Genomic DNA, 24,630 nt, shown 5'->3' with positions numbered 1-24,630 from the left:
GCCTCACAGGAGTGCAGTGAGTTGATTGGATTCTATGCAGCACACAGAATATCTGGTGCGTGGTTGGCATTCATGCTGCAGTTCTCTTCTGTTGATGTTTTAGAACTAAGAGTTATCATTTAGCTATCTTCAGCTATCATTTAGCTCTTAGTTCTAGAATATCAACAGAAGAGAACTTTTTTTTTTTTTTTTAAGAGACAGGGTCTCGCTATGTTCCCCAGGCTAGAAGAGAACTTCTACCAAGAATTTCCTCACTCCATACCCAGTTCCTCTATAAGCATAAAGATGATGCATTCCAGTGGTATATGGTGATACCAACCTAGTAGACTGTGGGCACACTTTGCCATTGAGGACGAGATAGTAATAAGATATACACTTGGATTGGTTTCTCTTCCAAAATTAGTTCCATTTAATATAGTCATTATGTGAAAGCTAATCAGCAAGAAAGGAGATTGATAGACATGCTTAGGAAAATAGCTACATACCATACCACCACACCAAACTTTTTTTTTGTCTTTTGAACAAACGGAGAAAAGACAGACCAGCCAGGATGACTTCCCACAGGGAAGGGATTTAAGGGCTGCCCCCATGAATTTCTTCAGGCCACAACAGCTACTTCCTCCTCTTGTATCTGTAAGAAAATCAGAGAGTGAAGACCAGAATGAGGATGGAGAAGCTCCTTTTCCATGAAAGGTTTTTATCTCTAATCCCAAACAGCCATAACCTATGCCCCTCCAAAACAGCCAGTATCACCTGGATTTAGATTTAAAGTTTCCTCCTCGTCTCTGGTGGGGCAAGCCCAACTGTTTCCTTTCTTCAAAAGAAGGGCTGTGAAAGAGAAGATGAGATGCTGAAATGAGCAAGCTGTTGAACAAATGGGTGTTGTCTCACCCCCACCCTACCCAGCTCCTACATGAAGCAGCAGCATCTCTGGGATGCATCATTTTCAGGCCCTAAGTTCTAAGCCTTTATGTGTTTCCACCTGATAACGTGTGTTTCTGGAAGTCAGGGCCCAACTTTAAAACAAGGTTGAAAGAGGCCCTTCTTAAGTATATACAACTACTTGGGAAGCTTAGTCTGCCCCTATCCCAACCTTGGGCTGGGGAAAGTGGCGTGGGACAACATATGCCTAAGAGCAAGCCAGGACTCTCTGTTTGGGGTTCTGTAGGATGGAACTTGAGATGAAAGAGTTATCACTCCCCTGAAGGAAAGCTCCATTTCTGAACCCAACAATGTACTATTTCTCCTCCAAGGCAGGAACAGTGCTAACTGAACACCCGTCTCCTGGTCTCATCTCGGGATCCTCAGGTGGCCCTGAGAGGGGTGGGGGGTGAAGAACAGACAGGTACCCTTGAATTTACATAGTATAAAGCTATAGGTATGTGAGAACTGGGAACGGGGAAGGAGGGAGAAGACTCATAGCTTCCATTAGAATACCAAGGGCTCCATGATGACTTAAAATCCTACCCAGCTCGATACTGTTTCAGGGCCTTCTTGCTTGTGTTGGTGAGTTCTTCATCAAATACAGATTTCTTCCCCTGCTTCTGCTTCTTGGCTGTGCACAGAGAGAATGGGTTACATATGGTTGTCTTTGGCCCAAGCTCCTAAATCTCCTTAAGTTCAAGGTAATGATTCCAAGTTCAGTGGATGCTCTGGCATCCAAAGACTATCTTCATTCTGTCCTCACCAGATCCTCCAAGTAGCAGCTGGTAAGGCCTTAGGTTCCGGAGTCAGAAAAGCTGGCGTTCAAATCCTAGTTCTTACCAACCACAAGATCACTGCACCCCTTACACCAATGGAGGGATAGCTGTACACATTGGTACATACTAATTACTCAAATCATGTGGGCTATCGTCGTCATCCCTCAGATTTTCTCCCTGACCCAAAGCACAGGTTTCAGGGAAAACCTTCCTACAAGCTCCTTTGGGGTCCCCATTCACCTACCAGGACCTCTCACTGGCTCCTCCTCAGGCATTGCTCGGGCCCGCTTGGCTCTGCGATTCCTCTTCGCTAGCCGTTCAGCAAACATCTGCGCCTTGAGGATTTCAAACTGGGACCTTTCCTCTGCCTAGGGGGAGTGGGGAGGTGTGAGTGTGGAACACACCAGGCCGCTCTGACCCACCCCACCGAGTGGGTCCAAACTCCAAAAGGGAGGCCACTCACTGTCATCTCCCCCTTTTTTTTGGCATCCTTCATAAACTTCTTCCTTTTCTTCTTTCCTCTTAAGGCCAAGTCAAATTCCTGCAGAGCTTTGGCAACTGGGATGAGAAGAAAGCATAAGATTTCAGGGATGATTTTATCTTTTTTTAAGCTTATGATAAGAAGTACACATGTTTTAAATTGGTAAGTTAGCCGATTAAAATGAAAAGTGGCAAGCACTTCTTGGCCGGGTGCAGTGGCTTGTGCCTGTAGTCCCAGCACTTTGGGAGGCTGAGGTGGGTGAATCACCTGAGGTCAGGAGTTTGAGACCAGCCTGGCCAACATGGTGAAACCGTGACTCTACTAAAAATACAAAAATTAGCCGGGCATGGTGGTACACCTGTAATCCCAGCTACTTGGGAGGCTGGGGTGACAGAATTGCTTGAACCTGGGAGGAGGCTGCAGTGAGCTGAGATCGCGCCACTGCACTCCAGCCTGGGCGACAGAGCAAGACCCTGCCTCCAAAAAAAAAAAAAAAAAAAAAGCCGCAAGCACTTCTTCCACTGACTACCTCCATCTCACTAAATAACATGCTTTTCTGACTATTTCTCAATCCATTTAAGATACTCATTACAAACCTCCTGCTATGAAAGATGAAGATTTAGGTCACTTACACTACTTTACCACCAATACGGTTATGACTCTATTTTTATCAGAAATTTAACTTATAAACAGCCTTTTTTGTCCCATCAAATATAGACAGTATTTCTAAAACTGCTGGTATACCCTCTAGGAGGGTAATTTTGCAACCTCTAACATAACTAGAAATACAAATATCCTCTGACCCACTATTCCACTTTTAGGAATGAATCCTGCAAGGCAAATATATACTTGCTTAATTGTAAAAGGGCATATGTACAAGGTTATTCACTACATCACTTGTTTATAATAACAAATGATTGTTTTTTGGGCTTTTTGTTGTTGGTGATGGTGGTTTCTTTTGAGACAGGGTCTCATTCAGCTGCCCAGGCTGCAGTGCAGTGGCAGAATCTTAGCTCACTGCAACCTTGACCTACCTAGGCTCAGATGATCCTCCTACCTCAGCCTCTCAAGTAGTTGGACTACAGGAATGTGTCACTACGTCTGGCTAATTTTTTTATTTTTAGTAGAGATGGGGTTTTGCCATGTTGCCCAGGCTGGATGGCAAATGATTGTAAACAACCTCAGTGTCCCTCAACAATCTACTCATATGATGGAGGAACGTGAAGCCATTAAAAAAAAACCAACAGGGGGCCGGGCGTGGCGGCTCACGCCTGTAATCCCAGCACTTTGGGAGGCCTCAAAAAAACTAATAGGGGGCCAGGTGCAGTGGTTCACGCCTGTAATCCCAGCACTTTGGGAGGCGGAGGCAGGCGGATCACAAAGTCAGGAGATCAAGACCATCCTGGCTAACATAGTGAAATCCCGTCTCTACTAAAAATACAAAAAATTAGCCGGGTGTGGTGGCGGGCACCTGTAGTCCCACCTACTTGGGAGGCTGAGGCAGGAGAATGGGGTGAACCCAGGAGGCAGAGCTTGCAGTGAGCCGAGATTGTGCCACTGCACTCCAGCCTGGGTGACAGAGCAGGACTCCGTCTCAAAACAAAAAACAAAAAGGGCAGCCATGTGTGGGCCTATATAAAACATATCTCTAAGCTTCAAAATTAAGTGAAAAGGCAAGGCATAGAACAATATGAACTTATAAGTGTTTTGGGTGTTTTTTAAAGGAAGATGGAGAGGAAATCTATATTAAATATATCCTGACCTTTAAAAAATTATTTTTATTGTGGTTATATATACATATATAAAACAAAGGTTGCCATTTTACCCAATCTTAAGTATACAATTCAGTGGCATTACTTAAATTCACAACATTGTATAACCATCACCACTAACTGTTTCCAAAACTCCTACCAGGAGGCTACTCACTGCCATCATCGAAAACAGAAGCTCTACAACCACTAATAATTTCCTATTACCCTCCTTCCCCTAGCCCCAAGTAATCCATAATCTACTTCTATCTCTGTGAATTTGCCCAGCTAGGTACCTCAGGTAAGTGGAATCAGACAGTATCTGTCCCTTTGTGTCTGGATCATTTCATTCAGCTTAATATTTTCAAGGTTCATCCTTATGGAATGTATCAGAACTTCATGGCTGAATAATATTCCATTGTGTGTATATATACACACACCCCAAATTTTGTTTATCCATTCACTTTTTGATGGACATAGTTTGTTTCCACCTTTTTGCTATTACGAACAGTACTTCAAAGAACACTGGCATCTAAGTATCTGAGTCCCTATTTACAGTCCTTTACGACAGTGGTCTCCAATCCCCAGGCTGACGTACCGGTTCCAGTCCGTGGCCTATTAGGAACCAGGCTGCACAGCAGGAGGTGAGCGTTGGGCAACCAAGCATTGCCACCTGCGCTCGGCCTCCTGTCAGATCAGCAGCAGCATTAGATTCTCATAGGCGCATGAACGCTATTGTGAAGTGCGCATGCGAGGGATCTAGGGCGTGTGCTCCTTATGACAATCTAATGCACCCCCCAACACGCCAAATGTGGAAACACTGTCTTCCACAATACTGGTCCTTGGTGCCAAAAAGGTTGGGGACCGCTGCTTTACAGTATAGAACTAGGAATGGAACTGCTGAGTCCTGTGGGGTAATTCTGTATTGAGATTTCTGCAGAACCTCCCTGACTTACTTTTCTCCTTCTTCCTCTCTTCTTTGGTCTGGAACCAGTTCCTCTCGGGCTCTTGGACCACTGCCTCCTTCCCCTTCTCCAGGAGCCGCTTTGCTGTATTGATCTGTAGAGATAACAAAAGGATGCCTGCTGTGAAACCTTTATCTACTAACACAGGAAGCCATGGCCTGCAAATGCCTGTGGCTCTGATGGGAGAAACATTTCAGAAGGGCAGCACTGGCAGGGATGCAGCAGCTTGCTCACTGAGCAGCCTCGTGAACAAGATCCCACCTTGCAGCCTCACCTGGGCTTCCGACTGCTGCATCTCTTTCTCCTCCGCCTCTAGCTGCAGAACTGCATACACATCTTTCTCCATTTTCTCAATCTTGTCCCGGAATTTGAGGATGACATCTCAACGGGAGAAAATAAAAAGGATTTAAAAATAAGGGTAGGCCGGGCATGGTGGCTCACAACTGTAACCCGGCACTCTGGGAGATTGAGGTGGGAGGACTGCTTGAGCCCAGGAAATTGAGGCCAGCCTGGGCAACATGGCCAGACTGTGTCTCTACCAAAAAAAAAAAAAAAAAAAAAAAACACCAGGCACAGTGGCTCAGTGGCTCCCGCCTGTAATCGCACGCTTTGGGAGTCCAAGGCAGGTGGATCATCTGAGGTCAGGAGTTCGAGACCAGCTTGGCCAACACTGTGAAACCCGGTCTCTATTAAAAATACAAAAATTAGCTGGGTGTGGGGGCACACACCTGTAATCCCAGCTACTACTCAGAAGACTGAGGCAGGAGAATTGCTTGAACCCACGAGGCGGAGGTTGCAGTGAGCCAAGATGACACCACTACACTCCATGCTGGGCGACAGAGTGAGACTCCATCTAAAAAAAAAAAATTAGCCATCATGGTGGCATGCACCTGTAGTCCCACCTACTCAGAAGGCTGAGGAGAACTGCTTGAACCCAGGAGTTCGAGGCAACAGTAAGCTATGATCGCACCACTGTACCTGGGCAACAAAGCAAGACCTTATCTTAAAATTAAAAAAAATAAGGCGGTGGCTCAAGCCTGTCATCCCAGCACTTTGGGAGGCCAAGGCGGGTGGATCACGAGGTCAAGAGATCGAGACCATCCTGGACAACATGGTGAAACCCCGTCTCTACTAAAAATATAAAAATTAGCTGGGCATCGTGGCACACGCCTATAGTCCCAGCTACTTGGGAAGCTGAGGCAGGAGAATCGCTTGAACCCGAGATGCGGAGGTTGCAATGAGTCAAGATCGCACCACTGCACTCCAGCCTGGTGATAGAGCAAGACTCCATCTCAAAAATAAATAAATAAAATACGGGTGACTACTAATACTATGTAGCTGATGAAAATAATTTAGCTGTGCATTTACTGACATAGGAAATAGTGTTTGTAATGTGTGCCTTCTCTGCTTCATACCCCCCAAAGTCAGAGTGGCCCCTGCCTACTGCTCTGATCTTCTGTGTGTCCCTGCTCACCACGCCTGAGCCTCCTGCCCTTTCTCTTGTTCTCACACACTAAGCTCGTTCCTACCTCACAGCCTTTGCCCTTGTTCTCTCAGCTCAGCACTTTGCCCTCAGACCTCTCCTGGCTGCCTCATTCTGATCATCCAGGACTCAGCTCCAATGCCAGCTGTGCAGAGGTCTTTCCTTAACAGCTTAATGAGGCACTCTCTTCCTGTTGTTCTCAATCACATCTACTGTTAGCTTATTTATTGTCTCTTTCTCCCACCACAGTGACAGCCCTGCTTTGTTCCCTGCTGTATCCCCAGCACCTAGAACATAATAAATAGCACTAGGCCCACAGCAGGACTCAATAACTAGTCACTGATTAAATAAAGACTATGAAAATGAAAAAAATAAAAGGGACATTTAAGAAAGGAAAGGCCGGGCGCGGTGGCTCAAGCCTGTAATCCCAGCACTTTGGGAGGCCGAGACGGGTGGATCACGAGGTCAGGAGATCGAGACCATCCTGGCTAACACGGTGAAACCCCGTCTCTACTAAGAAATATAAAAAACTAGCCGGGCGAGGTGGCGGGCGCCTGTAGTCCCAGCTACTCGGGAGGCTGAGGCAGGAGAATGGCGTGAACCTGGGAGGCGGAGCTTGCAGTGAGCTGAGATCCGGCCACTGCACTCCAGCCCGGGCGACAGAGCGAGACTCCGTCTCAAAAAAAAAAAAAAAAAAAAAAAAAAAAAAAAGAAATAAGAAAGGTAAAATGGTTTGAAAGGACATACACCTAAATGCTACCAGTGGTGAGCTCTTTGACACAGAATTACATTTTTGTTTTTTTATTTACTAATTTCCATCAATCAATATATACTTTTTATTTCATTTTTTAGAGACGGTCTTGCACTTTTGTCCAGGCTGTAGTGCAGTGGTGCAATCATAGCTCACTGCAGCCTCAACCTCCTGGATTTAAGTGATCCTCCTGCCTCAGCCTCCTGAAAAGCTGGGACTACAGGCACACACCACCACGCCCAGCTAATTTTTTTTTTTTTTAAAGAGACAGGCATCTCACTACATTGCTTAGGTTGGTCTTGAACTCCTGGCCTCTAGCAATCTTCCTGCCTTAGCCTCCCAAAGTGCTGGGTTACTTTGGGTTACAAAGGCAAGAGCTACCATGCTCAGACTAAATATGTATTATTTTTATAACTTAAAAATTTTTAAGGCTGGGCATGGTGGCTCATTACTGTAATCCCAACACTTTGGGGGCAGAAGGTGGGTGGATTGCTTCAGCCTAGGAATTCAAGAACAAAACAAAACTAAAAAAGACTTTAAAGAGGTTGTGCTTTATAGGACCCCCACAGATCAGAGGAACAAAAGCAATGAAAGGACCCAAAAAGAATGAGTACTGATCTCTCTCTTCCCCCCACCAATAGTAAGGGAAAGAGGAGGTTAGTGAGAATTTTGCCCCAAGCGACCCTCTCTTCCTAATTTTCCACCTAAATGGGGCACTGTGTTTACAATTCTGTCATAATTCCCTTCTACACACAGGAGGCAAGCTCAGAGAGGTGAGGCAAAACCTGTACATGGTCACTCGGCAAGGAAGCAGCAGGGCTAGAATTCAAATCTGGCTCTGAACTGCAAAGCCCTTACACTCTGCCCTTGCCCCACCCACCCAAGCCATTCTGCACTGCCACAGGGCTGCCTGCTCACCTTGGGGAAGTATCCTGGCCTTCACAGGGGCCTTGGCAGCTTTTACAATCTCCTTCAGCATCTTCCGCTCATCTTCTCCCACCAGAGAGACTGAGCGCCCAGCCCTGCCAGCACGCGCTGTTCGCCCCACCCGGTGGACATAATGCTTGATAGTATTAGGCATTGTGAAGTTGATTACCTAGAAGGTCAAAAATGAACATCAGTCAGGCCTGGCAAGGGAAGGGGGGTGCGAAGAGGCAAAAAGACTTCCACCAAAAGTCCAAGGAAGATAGGGTCTGCTCACCGTTTTGACCCCCTCAATATCAAGTCCACGGGCTGCCACATCAGTGGCCACGAGGATGTCAATCTGTTCATCCTTAAAACGCCTAGAAACAATCACAAACAGCTGTTCATCCAGACACCCTCCCCTAATAATGTTCCACAAGAGCCTGAGCCAGCAGAGGACAGAACAGGGCATTAAAATGGGGATAGATTCTAAATGTGAGCACATGGGATGTTTACACCCACCCTTCAACAACCCATCACACAGAGCAAGCGTAGTTCTGTGTCTGCTAACAGCATGGGCAATTGTCTCAGTTTAAATCAGCCTATCTTTAACAAACACCTTTCGGCACCCTCTGATGAACAGGGTGGAGAGTTCTAAAGGGTTCCTCCTTGCCAACCACCTTGATGCCATTCTCTGAGGATTAAACAAGAAATCACGTGGAAAGCACACAGCACAGTGCCTGGCAAAGTAGATGCTCAAGTAATGGCTGCTGACTTTGACTCTAAATCTTGTTCAATCAGACCCAGGAATGTTCACCACTCTCAGAAAGCTTCAGAGAAGGGACCATGTGCTGCCTTTCCAAGCCGGCTTCCTCTGTCACCCCACACAACAGCTCCCATGCTAGGGACAAGCACCCAAGGGCATGAGGGTCATCTCTGACTATGAAGTTGGAGTTCTACATGCATCTAAGACATGACCTCACAGTGGTTGGGTTAAAATGTTCAAGGCCAAGATCATCCTATGTGTCCCCTGCTAATGCTCTAATAGAATGCTCAGGGTCCTCTTCTTCCCTCTATCTGCTCTGCCCCAGAAGGATGGTGGGAGCCTGAGTCCCCACCCCAAATGTTACCGGAGGGCCTCCAGCCGCTGCGTCTGTGACAAGTTGCCATGGAGCTCGCCCACCTGCAGTCCCATGAGCCCCAGGAGGATATGCATGCGGTGGGCCTGCTTCTTGGTCTGCGTGAACAGCATCACATGGTCAGTGAAGGTCCTCGTCAACAAGGCTGGCAGGAAGAGAGGACTGAGCTGGCAGCTGTTTCTAGGCTCTTATTCAACATGTACCCCCTCCTCATCCACAAAGTATGGTCACTGTGCCTGGCACTGGATAGACAGGCATTGTCCCTGTCCTGTGGAACTCAAATTCCAGGGTGGATACAGAGAAACCAATTCCTGGGGGGTGAAAAATGTTGTAAGAGAGAGTGCAGGGAGGAGGGGAAGCAGCTAAGGGCTGGCCTCTCTGAAGAGGTGACATTAGGTTGAATGACAAGGCAGATGATCCATGGGAAGATCCAGGGGAAGATTCTAGACAGAGGAAATGGCAAACATGAAGGCCCAGAGGCAGGAACGAGCTTATAGTGAGAAGTGCAAGCAGGCGGCCGGATGTAGTGGCTCACGCCTGTAATCCCAGCACTTTAGGAGACCAAGAAGGACAGATCACTTGAGGCCAGGAGTGCAAGACCAGCCTGGCAAACATGGTAAAACCCTGTCTCTACTAAAAATACAAAAATTAGCCAGAAGTGGTGGCGAGTGCCTGTAATCCCAGCTACTTGGGAGGCTGAGGCACGAGACTCATTTGAACCCAGGAGGCAAAGGCTGCATTGAGCCAAGATCGTGCCATTGTACTCCAGCCTGGGCGACACAGCAAGACTCTGTCTCAAAGGAAAAAAAAAAAAGTGCAAGCAGGCGAATGTGGCTGGAGCCATGAGCAAGCCTACATGGCTGGGGACCCCGGGCAGGCAAGGGCCAGGCCCGAAGAGTCCTAAAAGACTCACTAAGATGTTTGGATTTTAGTCTAAAACCAATGGAAGCCACCGCAGGGTGTTCAAATAAGGATGTAACAAGTACAAATGTCTTCTGCAAGCAATCATCATAAATGCTCTGCAGTGCAGTCACAAAGGGCCGAGTGGAAGCGGGGAGCTCGAGCAAGAGGCTGCACAACGATCCAGGCGACAGAGACCAGTGGTCTGGACTGATGCCAAGTGGCTGGGAGTTGAACAGGACACAAAGAGGATTAGTGAGGCGATAAGGCAAAGGGAGGAAGGACCCATGGAGAAGTGAGGCAGCGGATCATCGTTAGTGCAGTGCAGCCTCTGCGCTGGGGAAGACTGGATGGCAGAGGCGCGGGGGAAAACCAAACACTTCGGCATGGACACCACGAGCTCAAGGAAGCTGACCAGCCCACCCTGCCCAGGCTCGCCCTCAGCTGCCACCTGCCACGATGGCTTCCCGGTCTCCTTCCCGATTAGGCCGGATCCGGATGAACTCCTGCCGCAGGAAGGGAGCCACATCCGTGTTGCTGTTCACAAATATCCGGACAGGATTCTTCAAGGAGACAGAAGCCAGATCTTTCACCTGCCAAGCGCAGAGCCGGGTTTGCTCAGCTGGCAACCGGGTAGTGGGGAAGGAGGCAGCAATGCTCACCCCAGGCAAACCCCCTCAACCCCAGTCAGGGTCCTCTGCACAGCCCCCTCTGCGCACACCTGCCACCCGCCACAGAGAAGTCCCTCGGCCCACCTCGTCTGTCATGGTGGCTGAGAAGAGCATGGTCTGGCGGTGGTGGGAACACATTCGGATGATCTCCTTCATCTGCTCCTCAAAGTACTCATCCAGCATCCTGGGAGCAAAGAAAGACATGTCAGAACTGGGGAGAGTGCCCTTCGGTCACAGTGAGGGGCATAGGATCGCATACCGGCTGCTGTTTGTTGTCACTGGTTACATTTAGGACTCATCTATTTTATTATTTTATCTTTTCACCAAGAATTATCATTTTGCCACATTTGCTTTGTCTTTTTGTGGCAAGTCAGTCGCAGATGTCATAACACCTGACCCCAAATATTTCAGCACACAACTCCTAAGGACTAGGGCCTTCTCTTACAGTAACACAACTTCATCAACACGCCCAAGACTTTCAAGTGGGTGAATATCTAAAGTACAGGCCACATTCACATTCCTTCAGCTGCCTCCAGGTGTCTTTTTTTTTTTTGAGATGCAGTTTCACTCTTGTTGCCCAGGCTGGAGTGCAATGGCGCAATCTTGGCTCACTGCAACCTCCGCCTCCCAGGTTCAAGCAATTCTCCTGCCTCAGCCCCCCGAATAGCAGGGATTACAGGCATGCACCACCACGCCCAGCTAATTGTGTATTTTTAGTAGAGATGGGGTTTCTCCATGTTGGTCAGGCTGGTCTCAAACTCCCGACCTCAGGTGATCCGCCTGCCTCAGCCTCCCAAAGTGCTGAAGTTACAGGTATGAGCCACCATGCCAGGCCAAGTGTTATTTTATAGTTACCTTTTGTTTTAGTACAAGAACCAAAGTTCCTGCCTTGCAACTGGCTGCCACGTCTCTAGTCTTCTTGCATCTAGAAAAGCCCCCTCAGCCTGGGCAGCATGGCAAAACCCTGTCTCCACAAAAAATACAAAAATGGGCTGGGGCCGGGCAAGGTGGCTCATGCCTATAATCCCAGAACTTTGGGAGGCTGAGGCGGGAGGGTCACTTAAGCCCAGGAGTTCAAGACCAGCCTGGACAACACAGCAAAACCTTGTCTCTACTTATTTAATATAAAATAAGCCAGGCATGGTGGCGTGTGCCTGTAGTCCCAGCTACGTGGGGGGACTGAGGCGGGAGGATCACCTGAGTCTAGGAAGTAAGAGGCTGCAATGAGCTAGTGTTCGCACCATGGCACTCCAGCCTGGGTGACAAAGCAAGACCCTGACTCAAAAAAAAAAAAAAGAACGAAAAGGCCCCTCATCCTTCTTGCACTCTGGATTCATCTAATTATTTCCCAGTAACTGGATTCAGAGAAATTCTCAAGGGGACAGCACTGCTGGGCGCAGCTGTGCCCTGTATTCATGCTCCATCACCAGACACTGACGGCCGGTTTGTTCTAGAACCGGGGATGTGAGGTTGGTCACTGGCTATAGTGTCTGCCAGATCGCTCCACTGTAAAGGATCCTTTTTCTCTTTATATACAATAGTAATCTGTGAGATTCCTTGGATTCCATATTTTCAGCAAGCCCAACCCCTTACAGCATTTCTCTCCCAGTGCAGGCTGCAGTCTAGGTCCAGGTGTCACACAGAGCTGTCTTCTGATCTTCCAAATCTCAAATACTTCCTCCGCCTTTTTTGGTCTTTTGAGATACATACTTGAATAGTTTCCCTCCCCCTTTAAAACCTAAACCAGATCAAGTCCCCTTGACTTAAAATGATCTCCTTTTCATCCTTTAGGCCTCAGGAATGGGTCTTTTGTTCTGAGGGAGTCAGCCAATCGGTTATTCAACAAGTATTTACTGAGTGCCTGCTATATACTAGACACGCCCCTATGCATGTAGCCCCTTCATGAATACTGTATCCTAGGGAGACAGGGGAGACATGGCACTCCATGAACCCTCAGTGACAATGCAGGCAGGACGGGAGGAGCAAGTTAGGGCAGGACCATCACAGGGCGGCCAGCAAAGGCCCCACTAACAAGGTGACAACTGGAACAGAAACCTGAAGGGGCAGGAGATGGCTCCAGGCTGAGGAAAAGGCAAACATAGAAGACACAAAGTGGGGGCGTGTGGACAGTCTGTGCTGACAGGCAGGCTGTGGGGTGTGAAAACAGGAGAACACGCAGAGAACTCAGAACAGCTGGAAGGATGGAGCTGCCATTCCCCAAGCTGGTGAAGATTCAGGGAGGGGTGTCAGGATCAGAAGCGGTTTAAGGGCCTGTAACCTTAGCATGCCCTGGGGCTGTTTGAGAGCTCCTTCCCCTGCCCCGCCTCCAGCCTCAGTCCAGAGTTCAGGAAGAGTTCCTTCTGTTCAGTCCCAGAGCAAAGAGGTGAGCAGACGGCACACGTAAGAGAGGAACAGAGCTGGGGGGCAGGGTGGGGGGAGAGGGAGTCCCAGCTGCAGTCACAGAGGCCCTGTGGGAGCCGCGCTGGCACTTCCTCTTCCTCCCTCCTCAGCTCCTCGACACTGTGATGTGCGTATGTCCTTATCTCCCATTTACAAACGAGAAAAGATTTTGTTTTGAGAATCTAAATGTTTCCAGATCTCCCTTAGGAAGTGGCAGGGCCAACATTTGACCGGCCTCATCACTTAACCACCATAATAGAGAGAGAAAGAGAAAAAACAGGAAAACACAGGCTAAGGCTGGACAGAGGCCCCAGCACCAGTGGCTGATCTGGTATCGCACACCAAAGGCCATGGCCCAGAGCCGCAAAGAACAACGCAGTATAGCAGGTCCACATCCCGGTTGTGGGCCTTGGAACCCCACAGTGCCCTGGGCCCCACGCTGGGAGGAGCACCTGTCAGCCTCATCCAGGATGAGCACCTCGATGCTGCTCAGGTGGAAGGAAGGGCAGTTATGGAGGTGATCGATGAGCCGGCCTGGGGTGGCGATGAGGATGTCAGGCGCTGCCCGAAGAGCTGCTTCCTGAGACTTCACGTCCAAGCCGCCTGCAAAGAGGAAGAGCCCCACCAGGCGGCCAGGTCAGCTGCTCATGGGTGTTGACTGAGCACCAGCCACTCACCAGGCCTCAGGCCAGATGCAGAGGAAACCACTGAGAGAGTAAGACTAGGCCGGGCGCGGTGGCTCAAGCCTGTAATCCCAGCACTTTGGGAGGCCGAGGCGGGTGGATCACGAGGTCAGGAGATCGAGACTATCCTGGCTAACATGGTGAAACCCCGTCTCTACTAAAAATACAAAAAACTAGCCGGGCGTGGTGGCGGACGCCTGTAGTCTCAGCTACTTGGGAGGCTGAGGCGGGAGAATGGCGTGAACCCGGGAGGCGGAGCTTGCAGTGAGCCGAGATCACGCCACTGCACTCCAGCCTGGGAGACACAGCGAGACTCCGTCTCAAAAAAAAAAAAAAAAAAAGAGAGTAAGACTAACAAAGGCCCAAGCACATGGGTTTCCCAACACACTGGGAAAGACAGATCATGTCATTAAAATTGTGCTAAGTGCAAAAATCAACAATGATGATGACACAAAAGCACTTCAGAAGAGAATGCATGGGCTAGGAGTGGTGGCTCACGCCTGTAATCCCAGCACTTTGGGAGGCCAAGGCAGGTGGATCACTTGGGGTCAGGAATTCGAGACCAGCCCACCCAACATGGCGAAACCCCATCTCTAGTAAAAATATGTAAATTAGTTGGGCGTGGTGGTGCACGCCTATAATCCCAGCTACTTGAAAGCGGTGGGAGAATCACTTGAACCCAGGAGGCAGAGGTTGCAGTGAGCCGAGATCATGCCATTGCATTCCCGCCTGGGCAAAAGAGTGAGACTTCCTCTCAAAAAAAAAAAAAAAAAAGAGAATGCCTGAAACATCCAAGGACTAAGAGAAGCAGCTGCGGAAAGTGATGAAGTCTCTGTTACAGGGAGACAAAGATCACTTCTGACTTCCAATTGCACAAGGAGGACAAAATGCAGGCTAGATAACACTATCATATAACTTCATTGGAAAAACGCTGTCCAAAATAATATTTATTATTCTCACAAAGCAAAAATTATATTCCAAATTTGTTCAGTACCAAGAAAAAAATGTTCATAGTTGTCAGGTTTCATTTGTCAAGGTTGGTTAAGTTTCAATCAAATCCCACCTGCCTAAAGCACTATGAAAACACGTCGGCTGGGCACAGTGGCTCACACCTGTAATCCCAGCACTTTGGGAGACAAAGGCAGGTGGATCACAAGGTCAGGAGATCGAGACCATCCTGGCTAACACAGTGAAACCCCATCTCTACTAAAAATATAAAACATTAGCTGGGCGTGGTGGCGGGCACCTGTAGTCCCCAGCTACCTGGAAAGGCAGAGGCAGGAGATGGTGTGAACGAGGAGCTTGCAGTGAGCCAGATCGCCCGGCTGCACTCCAGCCTGGGTGACAAAGCAAGACTCATCTCAAAACAAAAACATGTCTTCCAGGTTTTTTGAAATGAGTCTCACTGTGTGCCGGGCTGGGAATGCAATGTCTTCACTCCTGGAACTGCCAGCTGCCTCCAGTGACTGGCTGGTACAGCAGAAGCCGTGTTAGCCAGGGTGGTCTCGATCTCCTGACCTCGTGATCCGCCCGTCTCGGCCTCCCAAAGTGCTGGGATTACAGGCTTGAGCCACCGCGCCCGGCCGTCTTCCAGGTTTTAAGTGGATTCAATCAACACAAAGGCCTATCCTGGCACCTGGCACCAACACCAACAGATGGCAGGGCACATCCATCCTCCACCCCACCACAGTCTCTGAGGGGCTGGCAACCCTTGGCCAGAAACTCACCCACAGCCAGGCAGGTGGTGATGTTGCAGAACTGGGCCAGCTGTCTGGTGACAGAGTGCACCTGGATGCCCAGCTCTCGGGTGGGCACCAGCACCAGCACGCGGGTGACTGGAGCCTGGCGGGGTTTGTAAATCAGACGCTCCAAGACAGGCAGGGCAAAGGCGGCAGTTTTACCTGGAGGGAAGGGCAACAAGGAAGCAATGAGAAGACGTTCAGTTCCCTCCAGGGTTAGGTTTTCACCAGAGCACAGAAAAACCACGTCTGGTCGGGGAAAATAAAGGAATTAATTTTTCATAGAATATTTTTTCTGCTTTCAAATCATATGGTCAGGCTCACATATGTAATCCCAGCACCTTCGGACACCGAGGCAGGTGGATCACCTGAGGTCAGGAGTTCAAGACCAGCCTGACCAACATAGTGAAGCCCCAATGCTACTAAAAATACAAAAAACTTAGCTGGGCATGGTGGCAGAAGCCTGTAATCCCAGCACTTTGTGAGGCCAAGGCAGGCAAATCACCTGAGGTCAGGAGTTCGAGAACAGCCTGGCCAATACAGTGAAATCCCATCTCTACTAAATACATAAAAATTAGCCAGGCATGGTGGTAGGCGCCTGTAATCCTAGCTACTCAGGAGGCTGAGGAAGGAGATTCGCTTGAAACCGGAAGGCAGAGTTGCAGTGAGCTGAGAACGCGCCACTGCACTCTAGCCTGCGTGACAACAGCAAAACTCTGCCTCAAAAAAATAATAATAATAATATGGCCGGGCGCAGTGGCTCATGCCTATAATCCCAGCACTTTGGGAGGCTGAGGCAGGTGGATCACGAGGTCAGGAGTTCAAGACAGCCTGGCCAAGATGGTAAAACCCCATCTCTACTAAAAATACAAAAATTAGCTGGACATGGTGGTGTGTACCTGTAATCCCAGCTCCTCAGGAGGCTGAGGTAGAAGAATCGCTTGAACCCGGGAGGTGGAGTTGCAGTGAGCCGAGATTGCACCACTGCACTCCAGCCTGGGCAACAGAGCAAGACTCTGTCTCAAAAAAAAACTTTACTCCTCTGACATGACAGGGCCAGGAAGCCATGGTCACAGAGATCAAGGATACCGCAAGAGCATTAAATGAAAATAACCTTCACCAGACCCTTTGAAATTTGTGGCCCATTACTAGACCGGGCCCATTACTAGGCCCAAACATCCTCTCATGCACTGTTTATCTTACAAAATTAATCCTTCAGTAGGCCAGGCATGGTGGCTCATACCTGTAATCCCAGCACTCTGAGAGGCTGAGGCGGGTATATCACTTGAGGTCAGGAATTCGAGACCAGCCTGGCCAACACAGTGAAACTCTGTCTCTACTAAAAATACAAAAATCAGCCAGGTGTGGTGGCAGGCACCTGTAAACCCAGCTACTGGGGAGGCTGAGGCAGGAGAATCACTTCAACACAGGAGGCGGAGGTTGTAGTGAGCTGAGATTGTGCTACTGCACTCCAGCCTGGGGGACAGAGTGAGACTCCATTTCAAAACAAAACATTAATCCTTCAGTAAACTGAATAAGCTCTGCAGTCTAGGAAACACTGTTATATCAGTGTCAATTTCCTGGTTTTGATTTTGTCCTACAGTTATGTGGCATGTCACCACTGATGAAGGATTCGAGAGACCCTACACACTATTTTTGCAACTTGCCATTGATCTACAAATACTTCAAAATAAAATGCTTAAAAATTTAAAAGTCCTTTACTCTCTCAATTGCACCAGTATATCTTTTTTGTGTTAAAAAAAATTTTATGGCCAGGCACAGTGGCTCATGCCTGTAATCCCAGCACTTTGGGAAGCCAAGATGGGAAGATCGATCACTTGAACCTGAACCTAGGAATTCGAGACCAGCCTGGACAATAAAGTGAGACCCCTATCTCTATGAAATAAAAAATAAAAACAAAATAGTTCAAAAAACCAAGAGTATTTATTTAGCAAAACAGACTTTTGGTAAGTCAGCCTAGAGCCCAGCCCTGGCTGTAACACCCTTCCGCCTACCCCGGGTCCCTATCCTTTTCACCTGTCCCAGTGGCTGCACAGGCACAGATGTCCTTCCCCAACAGACCCACAGGTATGCACGCCTTCTGGATTGGGGTGGGCTGCTTGAAGCCCATGGCTGTAATGGCCTGAGGAAAAAAGACTGAGTCAGACAGGGTTGAGCAGGGGAAGTCTCAGCACGACGCAAACAGGGCAGGTTTCCAGACAAGTGGGGACCACACCAATCCCCACCAATCATTCATTCCATAAACATTCACTGAACTGAGCGCCTACTACGTGTGAGGTGGTGTTCTAGACACTGGGGACACAGCAGTAAATAAAAGAAATAAAAACCCTGCCCTCAGGAAACTTACAGTCTGGTAGAAACAGACCAAAACCAAATACATGTCATATGGAGATATGCTGCGGAAAACAATGCAGCGGTCAGAGGGGCAGCGGGGGAGTGCTGTTCACAGTAGGGCTGCCAGGGAAGGTGTCACTGAGCAAGGGATACTGAGTTGAACCCTGAAGGAAGCTAGAGAGCACCCCAAAAGATTTCTGGAAGAGGGCCGGGCGTGGTGGCTCAAGCCTGTAATCCCAGCACTTTGGGAGGCCGAGATGGGCAGATCACGAGGTCAGGAGATCGAGACCATCCTGGCTAACATGGTGAAACCTCGTCTCTACTAAAAAATACAAAAAACTAGCCAGGCGAGGTGGCGGGCGCCTATAGTTCCAGCTACTCGGGAGGCTGAGGCAGGAGAATGGCGTAAACCCGGGAGGCAGAGCTTGCAGTGAGCTGAGATCTGGCCACTGCACCCCAGCCTGGGCGACAGAGCCAGACTCCGTCCCTCAGGACCCTGCACTTGCTAAAAAGGTTTCTGGAAGAGGCTTCCAGGCAGAGGGAACAGCAAGTGCAGGGTCCTGAGGAAGAGGAGGCCTGACCTGTTTGAGGGCCAGCAAGGAGGCCAGTGTGGCCAGAGCAGAATGAGTGCAGAGGTGTCATCAGAGAGGGCCAGAAGGGGCAGAGCCTTGTAGGTCAATATAAGGACTTGGGCTTTTAAGCTGAGTGAGACTATAAAGTAGTGAAGGGCTTACAGAAGAAGAGGGACATGATGGAACTCATTGCTTAAGAGAGTTCTCTGGCAACTGTGTGGACAAGAGAGTTGAGGAAGGCAAACAGATAAGCAGAAAGTCCAGTTAGGGGTGGCTGCAATAATCCCATGGTTGCCAAAATAAGCCACTACTGGCCAGGCGCAGTGGCTCAAACCCCAGCACTCTGGGAGGTTGAGGCAAGAGGATTGCTTGATGCCAGGAATTTGAGACCAGCCTGGGCAACATAGCAAGACTCTGCTTCTGCAAAGAAAATTTTTTACAAGAAGCTGCTACCTTCAGAAGAGGGCGGGAAAGGTTCATGTCCTGGAACGAGAGGTTTTCATCGTACTGAGAGGCATCTTCAAAAAATCCTCCTGCTTCCTACGCCAGAAAACCAAAAGAGAGATGAGAATTCAACAAAAGGGCCAAGAAACCCAAATGACCTTAAACTCCTTTCAGATTGCCAGCGAGCCGCACACTATCTTGCAGCCCCGAGCTCACCTGTCCTTTCTTCTTCTTCTTCCGATCCTTTACTTTGAGTGTATCTATGGAGAAAAACTTAGCTGATGACCACGGCTCAGACTTACAAAGCACTTGCATTCTGCTGGACACTGTCCTAAGTGCCAATACCACACATCAGCCTCTGAGGGGTGACCATCATCAACCTCATTTCACAGATGAGGACACTTTGTGGCAGCATGGTGAAGTAACTTGCCTAAAGTCAGAGAGAAAGCTAACCCAGTGTCTCTGGTCCAGAGACCAGGCTCTCGACCACTACACTGTATTATGATGCTTTAGCACACATTTCTGCAAGAAATACTTAGTCAGGGCAGAAGCGGTGGCTCACGCCTAAAATCCCAGCACTTTGGGAGGCCGAGGCAGATGGATCACTTGAGGTCAGGAGTTCAGGATCAGCCTGACCAATATGGTGAAACCCCATCTCTACTAAAAATACAAAAATTAGCCAGGTGTGGTGGTGTGTGCCTGTAGTCCCAGCTACTTGGGAGGCTAAGACAGGAGAATTGCTTGCACCCAGGAGGCAGAAGTTGCAGTGAGCCAAAATTATACCACTGCACTCCAGCCTGGGTAACAGAGTGAGATTCTATCTCAAAGGAAAAAATATATATATATATTGAGCACTCACTATGTGGCTGGACCCATCTGAGTATGTCACCCCAAATGAGTTTGTATCACAGAGACATCCGGCAGCCGCACGGGGCTAAATGGGAAAAGAGTAAACTACCTACAAAGTACAACAACCCAAACAAAATCCCAAGAGAAAAGAGAACCTAAAAGAAAGGATTCAGCGGGCACAGTGGCTCATTACTCCTGTAATCCCAGCACTTTTGGAGGTCGAGGTGGGAGGACTGCTTGAGCCTAGAAGTTTGAGACTAGCCTGAACAACAAAGCAAGAGCCCATCCCTATGAAAAAAAAATTAGCCAGGCACAGGGGCATGCACCTGTAGGCCCAGCTACTTGGGAAGCTAAGGCAGGAAGATCACTTGAGCCAGGGAGTTCAAGCCTTCCAGTGAGGTATGATGGCACCACTGCACTCCAGCCTGTGGATGGAGTGAGACCACATCTCTTTTGTTTTGCTTTGTTTTGTTTTTTGAGACAGGGTCTCATTCTGTGGCCCAGACTTAAGTGCAATGGGACAATCTCGGCTCACTGAAATCTCCACCTCCCAAGTTCAAGTGATTCTCATGCCTCAGCCACCTGAGTGGCTGGGATTACAGGTCCATGCCACCACATCAAGCTAATTTTTGTATTTTTAGTAGAGACGGGGTTTTACCATGTTGCCCAGGCTGGTCTCAAACTCCTGGCTTCAAGCGATACACCCATCTTGGCCTCCCAAAGTGCTGGGGTTACAGGCATGAGCCACCGTGCCCAGCCAACATCTCTTAAAAAAAAAAAAAAAATAGAAAGGAGTTCAATGGAGTTCAATGTAGTAGGCAGAATATCTTAAACTGTGCAGAAGAGTGAAGGAAACCCTACAAAATAAAGGAGGATGCCTTCTGATCTCCTGTCCCCGTTGCTGACACCTCCGCCGTAACGTCTACCTGCTTTGGTGAGGATGTTCTCATCAGCTGATGAGTAGTCGGTCTCTGAGGCTTCATCTTCTGAGCCTTCCTCATCATTCCCTTGAAGGTCTTCCTGCTCTTTTGGTTCAGAGCCCTGCTTTGTTTCTTTCTCCTTCTCCAACTTCCCAGACTTGGCTTCTTTAACCTGGGAAAAAAAAATTAAAGCGAGGGTGATGACAAACTTCTACAGATCCAGAACTTAAGTAGCGCAACAGGAAGCTCTCCAGCCTGAACAGACGGCTGTGGGGATTCTCAGTACTGATGCACAACAAACGCACAGAAGAGCGTGCCTGCCCCAGCCATGCCCCGCTCTGTAAGGGCTTCCAGAGAGATGCTGGGGTCGCGGTGAGAGTAAAGTGTGGGGCATAACAATGAGAAATAGCCACTTTTCCTCTCACCTCTGTTTTCCTTTTCTTTCGAACTTTCTCAATCTTCTCATCTATTGTAGTGGCTGCCCTCTGCAGATAAAAATAAAGAGGTGAAAAGAAATTTTCATTGAAACATCGAATAAGAGAACAAATTCTTCATAATTAATTTGAAAAAGAAAAAATATTGGCATTCTCTGAAAATATATATACATATTATATATACAAAAATTTTAAAATCCTCTCCAGATGATCTTGAAAGGGCAATGCTGGTAAGGCTGAGCGCAGTCGCTCACGCCTGTAATCCCAGCACTTTGGGAGGCTAAAGCAGGCAGATCACCTAAGGTCGGGAGTTCGAGACCAGCCTGACCAACATGGAGAAACCCCATCTCTACTAAAAATACAAAATTAGCTAGACATGGTGGCACATGCCTGTAATCCCAGCTACTCAGGAGGCTGAGGCAGGAGAATCCCTTGAATCCAGGAGGCAGAGGTTGCAGTAAGCCAAGATCGCACCATTGCACTCCAGCCTGGGTGACAGAGTGAGACTCCATCTCAAAAACAAACAAAAAAAAAAACACAAAAAATTAGCTGGGCGTGGTGGTGGGCACCTGTAATCCCAGCGACTCGGGAGGCTAAGGCACAAGAATCACTTAAAGCCAGGAGGCAGAGGTTGCAGTGAGCCGAGATAGCGCCATTACACTCCAGCCTGGGAAACGGAGAGAGACTCTGTCTCAAAAAAAAGAAAAGGCAATGCTGGTTTATTTCAATCAGAATAAGGACCAGCAAAGCCTGGATTACACTGTTCTGGACAGGCAATCTTTCTCTCTGATGCACATGAAATGGTAAATAACTTGGATGCATCTTCTAGTTTAACCAGATTCACAGAAAGGCATGGGATCTTGGCAAACAAGCAGATGACAATGACATCTGTGGTAGCTTTGGCTGTGCTGTGTGGGCAGGGACACTGCACAGTGACACCGCACAGTGACACCACAGGAGACATCTGGCAAGTGCTCATACTTCATTTGGTATTAATCAAGACGAGACTTCCCCAGCAAGCAGACTCAAAAAAAAAAAAAAAAGACAGTAAGTCATTTCTGATCTCATCAAAAGTATACCAGATACTTTCTTTCTTTTTTTTTTTTTTTAAACCAGTTATTTTCAAAGGAGTTCTAGTATCTGCTGAATGTAAACAGATGGTCAGTCAGGTCAGGACTAGGCCCTGAAACCCACAGTCCAATCTTAATAGTCCAAGGTCTGGAACTGTCCATCACTGTCAGACTCACCTTCTTCTTGAGTTGGCTCATGACATCAGCCAGGGCCCAGCTGCCATCATAAGTCCCCTCCTTCTCAGTGAAAACGAAGTCAGGATTGAAATCAGCACTGCGGTTCTTCCCCAAGGCTTTTTGTCGTCTGCCCAGCACAATAGGCCCCTGGGAAGAGTAAGAGACAGAGTGACTTTGGGGCTGAGATAAAGAACAATAGAAAGGAAGAAGGGGACAGGCACAGTAGCTCACACCTGTAATCCCAGCACATTAAGAAGCCAAGGCATGTGGATCATTTGAGGTCAGGAGTTCAAGACCAGCCTGACCAACATGATGAAATGCAGTCTCTACTAAAAATACAAAAAAGACAGGCATGGTGGCTCACGCCTGTAATCCCAACACTTTGGGAGGCCAAGGTGGGCGGATCACGAGGTCAGGAGCTCAAGACCAGCCTGGCCAATATGGTGAAACCCCGTCTCTACTAAAAATACAAAAATTAGCCAGGTGTGGTGGCACGCACTGGTAGTCCCAGCTACTCGGGAGGCTGAGGCAGGAGAATTGCTTGAACACGGGAGGCAGAAGGTGCAGTGAGCCAAGACTATACCATTGCACTCCTGCCTGAGCAACAGAGTAAGACTCCATCTCAAAAAAAATAATAATACAGAAAAATTAGCTGGGCGTGGTAGCGCATGCCTGTAATCCCAGTTACTCAGGAGGCTGAGGCAGGAGAATTGCTTGAGCCCAGGAGGCAGAGGTTGTGGTGAGCCAAGATTGCACCAGCCAGTAGGCCGCCCACGCCCACAGGGGACATCAGGGAAATGGGGGCAGTGTGCAGGACCCACAGGCTGCCTGAGGAGTCTCTGCAGAGTGGACAGGCCTGGGGCTCTCTACCAGCAGGCTGGAGAGTTTTAAGCTAGGGAGGTCTCTAACGTGACTGTATCACAAAGAGATCCTTCTGCTGCTAAGCGAAGAATACACTGGAAGTGCTCAAGATAAAGAGATGAAGTATGTTTGGACTGGTGGTGTGCTGGTGTGCAGGCATGAGACAGCAGTGGCCGGAGCTAGGGTGGGTACAGTGTGAATGGAGAGAGGCGGGAGAAGCTTAAGAGAGATTCATGAGCTAGCTTGCAGAGCACTGGCGGCGCTGAGGAAGAAAAAACTATCAAGAATAACTCTAAGGTTGCTGGCTTGAGAAGGGAACAGTATGAGAGCGAACACAAGTTCAACTTTGGAGGAGTTGAATTTGTAGAGGCCATGGGACATCTGAATAAATGTATCAAGCGGACAGATGAGACTGCAGAGGGGACAACATCTAGGCTGAATGTTTGAAGGGCAAGAATCCTTTTCAGAACACCGATCCCTCTTTAATTCCCATACTGCTTAATATCTGCAAGCCCCCACACCACCATACGCTTCAGAAGAGTGGCACTCACCTTGTTCATTGCTACGTCCCCAACGCTTAACACTAGGTCTAGCACACATAAGTATACAATAAACACTGGCTCGATGAACATATGAATGGACAGCTAACCACGGCTCCTTGAGCAGGAACCAGGGCTGACTTCACCTCTTACAAGGTGTAAGAGACCTGCATGTGTCTTACACAGGGCGTGGTTAAATATCAATTCAGTGAATGGATACTGAGTTCAGCAAGGAGACAGGGAACGACACGGCCAAAGAAGCAGGCGGACGTAGAGAAAACCTAGTCGCCGGAAAACTGAGGAAGATCTTGGGGTCCCGGCGAGATCCTTTTAGGGAAACTTCCCGGGCTGGCAGGCGATGATGAGGATTCGGGGACAGGGACCTGAGGAATCGCGGGGAAGAGAAGCAGTCAAGGAAACTCAAAGACCAGAACCGTCCTCATACCTCTTCTTCCTCGTCACCAGAGTCAGACTCGGGCTCCACCGGCACCTCGTCATCCTCGCCTATGGTCCCGATTAAGCCGAGGTCTGCAAGCATGCTGTCGCAGAAGCCACTTCCGGAAGCGAGCACAGCGTGCGGACCAGCCCTTGACTTTTGGCCACCTCCTCGTCATCATTGCGCATGTACCATGCGTCACTTCCGTTCGAGAGGCCCTGCCCCTCTTCCCGTTTCGACCTCTTAAGAGTGCGCATGCGGCAATCTGGGGCGTAGTTTCGTATGACGACATCAAGGGGAGGGGCTTTTTTCAGTAAGCAAATTCCACGGTCTCCGGCCTCAAAATGGTGGGAATGTTTGAGGAAAGTGCAAGGGGTGAGAGAGTCTAAAGAGTTGCATTTAAAAACTCT

At 48.7% G+C, this 24,630-nt stretch overlaps 1 protein-coding gene across 1 annotated transcript; it reads right to left on the bottom strand.

Annotated features, from left to right (window-relative positions):
• Window positions 1-381: 381 nt before the first annotated feature.
• Window positions 382-24,472, bottom strand: DDX27 (DEAD-box helicase 27). The gene is made up of 21 exons (XM_031656836.1): window positions 24,230-24,472; window positions 22,385-22,531; window positions 21,129-21,188; window positions 20,710-20,875; window positions 19,151-19,194; window positions 18,944-19,030; window positions 17,601-17,706; window positions 15,552-15,725; window positions 13,594-13,744; window positions 10,826-10,925; window positions 10,522-10,663; window positions 9,162-9,315; window positions 8,330-8,411; window positions 8,047-8,224; window positions 5,169-5,275; window positions 4,886-4,988; window positions 2,164-2,258; window positions 1,945-2,068; window positions 1,468-1,555; window positions 754-828; window positions 382-631 (listed from the first exon to the last, which is right to left on the bottom strand). Exons 1-21 carry the CDS (start codon window positions 24,320-24,322, stop codon window positions 613-615), a joined length of 2,295 nt encoding a protein of 764 aa, XP_031512696.1. The 5' UTR covers window positions 24,323-24,472; the 3' UTR covers window positions 382-612.
• Window positions 24,473-24,630: the final 158 nt, after the last annotated feature.

The sequence above is a fragment of the Papio anubis genome, chromosome 16 (genome assembly GCF_008728515.1).
Source record: "Papio anubis isolate 15944 chromosome 16, Panubis1.0, whole genome shotgun sequence".
In the NCBI taxonomy this organism is placed as follows: domain Eukaryota; kingdom Metazoa; phylum Chordata; class Mammalia; order Primates; family Cercopithecidae; genus Papio; species Papio anubis.
Note: the sequence above shows the minus strand (reverse complement) of the source record. Positions and strands in the feature narration are given on the sequence as shown.

Excerpts from the sequence above, each read along its gene's own strand:
- DDX27 (XM_031656836.1), bottom strand. The coding sequence starts at position 24,322 with ATGCTTGCAGACCTCGGCTTAATCGGGACCATAGGCGAGGATGACGAG. Across the intron at positions 5,276-8,046 it reads GGCCAGGATACTTCCCCAAG|ATGTCATCCTCAAATTCCGG; the intron begins GTGAGCAGGCAG and ends TCTCCCGTTGAG. Across the intron at positions 4,989-5,168 it reads TGCAGCAGTCGGAAGCCCAG|ATCAATACAGCAAAGCGGCT; the intron begins GTGAGGCTGCAA and ends TTATCTCTACAG.